Here is a 7,673-nt window from a genome sequence, read left to right on the forward strand (position 1 = left end):
GAGGGGAGGGAGGAGAGGGGAGAGGAAAGAGTTTCAAGCAGATTAGCTATGAGATTTTCAGAAAGAGAGAAAGAGAGGTGGAAAACGAGATTAGATGATTCTTATAATCCAGTAGGACTGTAAATACGAGGATGTCATGAATTTTATGATGTACTTGCAGTGTATATTTCACGCGTTTTTTTTTTTTTGCATTTCCCAAGCAAGCATGAGTGATCGTTTGAAAGTTGTACCATTCATTTCCGTCAAAGGGCGTGTACAGCAGGCACGATTCAAGGGCAATGGTGAGGTAGCAGGGATGGAGGGAGAGTTCGTTCTGAAGGGGTATGACTCACTTCTCCCATGGGAATGGAGTAAACTTCTTCCTTGCTTCCTCTGAGAACTTCTTGTCTCGCAAGTTGAGCATGTCTACATGTTAGTCGTCAGTCCCAGGCTCCTCATCCTCGTGTGCAGCAGCTCGCACTCACCCTTCTGAAGGGCTGGGGGGATGAAGAAGCCCCCTGCCGCCATCTTCTCGGTCCTAGCGCAGTGCTCTGGCTCACCGGCGGTCCAGATGCGGCCGGGCCCCTGAGCATGCCGGTCAGGATCAACTTCTGACTCTGACCCTCTCGCAACCTTGGGATCCTTCTTGGACGATCGCACGGCACGTAGGAAGTTACCAGCGTTCTTCTGTTGGAGGGAGGAGAGGTCAATCAGGGGCTAGCAGTAGGATCCAGCCCCCTGAGGCAAGCTCACCTTGAACGTCGGGAGGTCGCACATGGACTCTATGTCGATGGCCAAGAAGATGTGGCCGAGAGGCATGGGCTTCTTCGCTCCGGTCTTGCGGTCTGCCGTGACATCAGCACTCAGATTGATGCTAGTTACATACTGGCATACCAACACCAGCGAGTTCCTCTCCGAACGGCCCGCTCTGGAAAGCCGTGCAGAGAAGCTCGACTGTAGCGGCCCATCCATATCCCTTATAGCCTCCCATCTCATCTCCAGCTCCTCCGACAGGGCACAGCGCTGCTCTGCCTTTGACAAGGTCTTGGAGAATTCCCTCTGTGTCGGTTCGCTCGTTTCCGTCGAGGTCGATCACCTGCCCGCGCGGGGTGGGCTTGCCCTCTCGGCCGTACCTCTCAATCTTGCCTCTCTGATTGACCGAGGTGGCGCTGGAGGACGTCAGGGGCAGCGAGAGGAAGTTTGCAGCATCACCAGTCAATCACAAAGGGAAATTCTTCATCAGTCGGAATTCCAAAGCACAGAGGGTTGGTGCCCATCATTCCCTCGACGCCGAAGGTCGGCTGGAAAATCATTTAGTAGATTACGAGATTGAAAGCGAAGACTGACGGCAATGGAAGGTCTTGCGTTTGTAGTAGAGAATCCCACGCATCCAGCCTGCAAGCGCGTCAAGAGCTGTCACTGTGAGCTGTAGAGTGTCACTTGAGTGGCCATGGTAGCGTAGTATCCAGCAATGCCATAATGGGTAGAATTTTGAACGATGACACAACCGATTCCTGCAAAATCAAGCATCAGAAAGCTATCACCAAGAGCAGGATGAAAGAGAATGAAACAAGTCATGAAGGTTCTGTGCTCAGTGGAGGGATGGAAACAAGAAGTTCGTGAATAACCGTGCTTCTTTGCTTTGTCAATTGCCATCTTCATGCAAGCCGGACCAATAGTCAATCCCAAGCCGTTGTTTCCATCAACCTAGTGAGCCAGGTTAGTTTCGCTTGATGGATCTCTGATATGCAGACAATGGCCGTCGCATCGTTGTCCTTGATAATCGTGAGAGGGGCAGTGGACCTCAAGATCCCGTCGTCCAGGCGATCACAATAGATCGGTTTGAGACGCCCTACAGTCAAGGAATCAACTCCTTCTTCACCCTCGTGTACTCGCGTACCGATGCCATGGCTGCTGATTCCACGCTTATCAGCCTCAATAAGCACATCAGCTGCAGTGTTCGCCTCGTCTTCTGGAACGCCATACTAGGGAAGAATCAGATTCCAGGAGCTGAGCCAGTAGATCATCAGACCTGTCGGAAGGTCTCGATCATGAAACTAGTCATGTAGTCGAAGTCCACTTTGACACTGCAGCAACCAAATTCATCGAAGCCCCTCTTGCTGCTTGCAGCACCCACCTCCCAGCGACGGGATCGTCTTTGGTGGGATACCAATCCTTGGACCATGTCTTGCTAGTCTATAACGCCAGTCTCAACATACGCCAAATAAATCATATCAAGTCGCACTTTTGTTGGGTGCAATTTGTCATATTCTGCACATGTCAAGTGAGATATTCCAACCTCAGAAGCCAAATCTATGTACCCGCTCGCAGTTCCGGTGTCAGTTTTGAGAGAAATGACTGACAGGAGCGCGTTAAAACTTTACTCTCAGGTGTCACCACCAAGTACCTGTATATCAGCAGAGGCCACCACTGCAAAAAGACAGTTCAATGTCAGATGCAGTCAAAGCTACAGATACTGTCTTCAAATATACTCTTTACACAAATATCACACACGATGTCGCTCTGCACATATAACTACACATTCATTCACGCTTAGAGTGACATGATGACCCCGAAAATGCTTGTTATTGATTGTACAGGTACATGATCTACACTTTTTATTGCATTCTCACGCAGATCATTTTGACATACATGCTCGTCATCCCTCTTTCTCAGGCCTGCTCTCTGCTGCTTTCAGGCAAAGCCCCTCCCTCTCTTGCTCATTTTTAACCCAAGAATCAAGCAAACTCTTCATCTTCTGTCTCGGAATGGGTTCTCATTTTCTCGCATTTCTTTGCATGTACATGTTCTCACTCATGCCTCGATTGAATCATCTATTTCTCCCTGCCATCATTCCTTCTGATATGCCATTTCCTTCGCAGCATGCATCTCTCCTTGTTCACAGTCTTGTTTCGTGACTCCAAGCCCTCCTTTCCCTCCCTCAACCTCCAGCCATACCGGTGGCGGCGATCGCAAGTAACACCAGGCGCAGCAGCATTGCGACTGAAGGGATCAGGTTCCGGCAGGTGGAGGGAGGGTGGGTGGGTAGGGGAGTGAGGCATAACCAGGGGTACTTCATATAGAATAGGAGGGGTGTTGAGAGGAGGTCATCAAATTACAACGGGTTATCGGTGCACGAAACGTGTCGTATCAGGGTAGGGTAAAAAAGGTGGGGTATTCTCAGTGTATATCAGGGGTACATAGAAAATCCGGAGAACTATGGTAGGGAGGGGGTGGGGTCCCTCAGATGCGACTCTCGAGGCCCACATCCCCACGATGAATGACTACCGAGATTGTTCGAAAGTTTGAACTTTGATATTGAAAATTGAAAAATGCCAGGAAATATTCATTCTTGTATTAGGGTTGATAGTATTCCATGCTGCCCCAATAGTTTTGATTGAAATTAATTTGAGGCGGATCTGCCTTTTTTTTCGCCATGGATAGCGCTGATGGAGTGGGAGGCTGAGCAATGGTTGTTTTCGGTAGGCCCTGCCATGACCTCTAGTCACCTCCTCCTGCCATCAGCAGATCTCAAGGATTCCTGTACGACAACTCCTCTCCACCATCCTCTTGAGGCTTTCCTGAGGTGAAAGAACACTCTGCCATGGCGTTGGTAGGGAAAGGAGATGTGAAGGAGGAGGGTACTGAGAAGAGGAGGAAGCAGTGGGGACCAGGCCTCCGGATACAATTCATCCCACCTCCTCCTGGCAGGACCGCTGGACGGAAATGTAAGGATGGTCGATGGCAAGGGCAGTTTCATCTGTTCCAACCGACCGGGAGGGGAATCATGTATTACGACACCGGCGATCGGTATGAGGGGACGATGAGCTATGGGAAGAGAGAGTCCGAGACGAAGGGGAACTTTCTCAAGGGAACCTACTTCTTCGCCAACGGATCCAAGTACCAAGGGCAGCACTCCAAGGATATGTTCCACGGCAAGGGCAAGTACTGGTTCCCCGATGGGTCGTCGTTCGAGGAGACGTGGCAGAAGGACACGACCGTCATCTCGAACCATGAGTTCAAGAATGGCAGCGTGTACAGCGGCAGCGTGAGGAAGGGGAGGCTGGAAGGGGAGGGGGTGCTGCTGTTTCCCGATGGTGACGAGTACCGAGGAGTCTGGCAGCGCGATCACTTTCATGGGAAGGGAGTATACCGCAGCAGGTCGGGGGACTGGTACGAAGGAACGTTTGCGGAGGGAGGAAAGGACAAGTTGGGGTCGAGAGGAGAGAAGGGAGCAGGGAAGGGACTGGCTTCGCTGACTGATGGTGATGTGTATTACGGGTCTTTCAACGCAGGTGTGCCCGACGGTAAAGGGAACGTGCTGTTTGCCGATGGAGGCATGCTGGAGGCGACCTTCGAGCATGGGAAATGCGTGGGGAGACGAACGTTTGCCAACGGTGATGTGTACGAAGGAGAGTTCAGGATGAATGAGCCGCATGGCGAGGGAAGCTTCACATTCAGGGACGGGACAGTCTGCACAACAACGTTCGATTCCGCGTCCTTCTCCTTCGAGCGGAGGAACGGGAAGGTGCTCGAGTCAGGCGTGCACCGGAATGGGATACTGCATGGGCCAGGATGCCGAGTCACAGAGAAGGAGAGCTACTCGGGGGAGTTCTACCAGTCGCTCTACTACGGGAGGGGGACGCTGGAAGTGGCAGAAAGGAATCTCAAGTACGAGGGGGAGTTTGTTGCGGGGAAGTTTGGAGGATACGGCAAGCTCCTCTACGGTCTTCATCCTCCTGGGCTGGACCCCGAGAGCGAGGAAGCGAAGTGCTATGGGGTCAGCGCGAAGCTCCCCGGGTGTGGGGTGCTGCCGGAAGGGTGTGAGTACGAAGGGGAGTTCGTGCATGGAATGAGGCAGGGGAAGGGAGAGTTCAGGAGCAAGGAGGAGAGCTACGTTGGGGAGTTTGATGAGGACATGTACCATGGGAAGGGGTTGTGGACTTGTCATACCGACTCCACAGCATGGAGTGCGGGGAGCAGCTACGAGGGGGAGTGGGTGTGCGGGAGGAGGGATGGGATGGGAAAGTACGTGAGCGATGTAGGGTACACTTACGAGGGGAGCTGGATGAGGGGGTTGAAGCACGGGGAGGGGCTAGAGAGAACGGTTCCCCCGGGAGGAAGCGGCATCTACAGCGGGGAGTTCTTCCTGGACCTGCGGCATGGGAAGGGAGCGATGAGATATGACTACGGGGGGATCTACGAAGGAGAATGGAAGCTGGGGAGGAGAGAGGGAAAGGGGACGGAAGTTTTTATCTCGGGAGGGAAGTACGAGGGGGAGTACTACAACGATCTGATGAACGGGAGCGGGTGCTACACCGTCCCGCCGGTCACCGTTGAGGAGCAGCGGAGGGCGTACAGGCTGCAGATGCTGGCGCGGGGGGAGCAGGTGCTGAAGATGACAGACAGGCTGATCGATGAAGCGGAAGTGCTGAGAGCGAAGAGCTTTCTGAGCATGGCGGAGATGTACTTCTCCTCTGCTGGGTACATCGATCCTCCTCCCCCCCAGCTCGTACATCAGCTGGGGCGAACGCTCGATGGTGGGTTCGCAGGATGCACGTCCCCCCTGCTGAGAGCGACTGACCCTGAGAGCCGAGCGAAGGACATGGGTGAGACGATTCTATCCTCTTGTTACTTGGGGTGGAGGTGGGGAGGAGAAGTAAGGAGAAGCAGGGGGGGAGAGCGAGGGGGGGGTTATGGAGGAGGAAGGAGAAGGACGAGGAGGGGGAGGAGAAGGAAGAGGGAGGAGGAGCACGAGGAGGAGGAGGACGAGCAAGACGAGGCAGCACGATTGAGAATCAGAGAGGGAGGAGGGAGGGGCAGGAGGGGCGAGTGAGGTTGATGCAGGTCTTCTGAGAGAGAGGTTGTCGCACGCCGTCGGAGAAGTTCTTGAGGGAGAGAAGACAAACATGCAGAGAGGAAGTCAACATGAGACATCCGCCGCCTTCATCGCCAACCTGGTGAGCCCCGGTGTTCATCTTGTGCTGGGGTGTGTTGCTAGTCGTCAGCGATCTGCTGTGAACATGTGAAGCTGTCGAGTTGCTCCTTTCCTGTCCTGTCGTTGAGTTCTCTCTTAGGAATCGATTCTCAAGGACCTTGAGAGCCCTGGCCAGCCAAGTGAAGCAGCAGAGGAGCTTCCTGACCCCGACAAGTCCGACGGCAAAGAATTAGAGTGGAAGGTTGAATCTATGACACTCTCCTCTCGCCGTTCCCCTCCTCACCCTCCCCTTTCTCTTCTTTCCCTTCTTTCCCCTCCTCCAACTTTCCATCTCCTTCTACCTTCTCCTCACTTCACCTTCTCCTTCGTTCGTTCCACATTGATCACATCTTCCTGCCCTTTCCCCTCCCGTGCTGCCCCCTCACTTGCTCTCTCCCTGTCCTCCCTGTCCCTCCCTCCTCCTCAATCGATCGGCAGGACATCGACAACGGCACCTACGAGGGAGAGTTTGTGGACGGCCAGCGCCATGGCCATGGGCTGCGGCGCTATGGCAACGGGGACGTGTATGTGGGATCATGGCAGGGAGGCAAGAAAAGCGGAAGAGGATTGATGAGGTACATGGACGGCAGCGAGTATGACGGTTTTTTCTGGGAGGGATGCTACCATGGAGAGGGGAGATGGAGGAGCGGGAAGGGATACAGCTACAGGGGATCGTGGATGAACGGGAAGAAGGAGGGAGAGGGAGCGTACTGGTGGTCAGAGGAAGGAGCAGCCAAGGAGGACTACTATGCTGGGAGGTTTCACGAAGACAAACCGCACGGGGCAGGCAGGAGGATTTTTGCGTCGGGGGCGTCGTACGTGGGGGAGTTCAAGGAAGGGTTCTTCGACGGGCAGGGAGTGATGAGGTACGCGGATGGCGCGAGGTACGAGGGACGATGGAGGAGAGACAAGAGGCATGGGAGGGGAGTATGGGAGGCGGTCAACGGGGAGAAGTTCAGAGGAGAGTGGGAGGAGGACGTGGCGATGGATGGGTGGGGAGTGATGGAGGACAAGGCGACTCGTTCAGTGTACACAGGGGAGGTGAGGAGCAGGAGACGGCACGGCGTTGGTTCCCTTGCCTACAAGGACAAACCTGAGACGTACGAGGGAGAGTGGCGGGAGGGGAGAAGGCACGGGCGGGGAAGGTCGGAGCATGCAGATGCGACCGGAGGATGGGGGAGCAGGTTCGAAGGGGAGTGGGAGCAGGACAGGGCGATCAGTGGGGAGGGGAAGCTCGTCTACTCCAAGTCCTCCTGGTACTCGGGCGAGATCCAACGAGGAGCGAGGCAGGGCAAGGGGACGATGCTGTACGAGGAGGGGGACGTGTACCATGGCGACTGGAAGACGAACCTGCGGCACGGCCATGGCTGCATGATCAGAGGAAGGGTAACGTACGAGGGGCCCTGGGTCTACGACGATGCCGGGGAGGAGGAGGAGCCGGAGTGGAGGCCGTACGAGGAGAGCAACCCTGCTGTGCTGCTGCTGTATGCGAGGAGGGAGTGGGAGGGCATGTGCAGCCTGCTGGCGTTTCCTCGGGGACGATGCGAACTCTTCGCCAAGTTTGCGGGGAAGGAGGAGGTGATGGAGGTCTGCTCGGGCCCAGCTCGACAAATGGCGGATGAGATGGTCAGGCTGGGGCACCTGGAGAGAGAGGTGGAGGAAAGCGACATGGCCAACAAGGTTGAACGCCTCCCTCCTCCTCGTACTCTTGCCCTCC

At 54.8% G+C, this 7,673-nt stretch overlaps 2 protein-coding genes across 2 annotated transcripts; one reads left to right on the forward strand and one right to left on the reverse strand.

The window, feature by feature from the left end:
• Positions 1-405: 405 nt before the first annotated feature.
• Positions 406-1,964, reverse strand: GUITHDRAFT_74129 (hypothetical protein; the record flags this gene model as incomplete). Its single annotated transcript, XM_005829091.1, has 10 exons — positions 406-564; positions 613-666; positions 733-824; positions 874-1,148; positions 1,192-1,280; positions 1,327-1,374; positions 1,420-1,493; positions 1,608-1,686; positions 1,734-1,831; positions 1,880-1,964. Coding segments are annotated over 10 exons (1,053 nt in total), but the record flags the coding sequence as incomplete, so codon positions are not given.
• A 2,354-nt stretch (positions 1,965-4,318) lies between these two features.
• Positions 4,319-7,324, forward strand: GUITHDRAFT_74187 (hypothetical protein; the record flags this gene model as incomplete). Its single annotated transcript, XM_005829092.1, has 5 exons — positions 4,319-4,450; positions 4,871-5,227; positions 6,395-6,478; positions 6,680-6,883; positions 7,184-7,324. Coding segments are annotated over 5 exons (918 nt in total), but the record flags the coding sequence as incomplete, so codon positions are not given.
• Between the last annotated feature and the right edge of the window lie 349 nt (positions 7,325-7,673).

The sequence above is a fragment of the Guillardia theta genome, assembly GCF_000315625.1.
Source record: "Guillardia theta CCMP2712 unplaced genomic scaffold GUITHscaffold_54, whole genome shotgun sequence".
Classification (NCBI taxonomy): domain Eukaryota; class Cryptophyceae; order Pyrenomonadales; family Geminigeraceae; genus Guillardia; species Guillardia theta.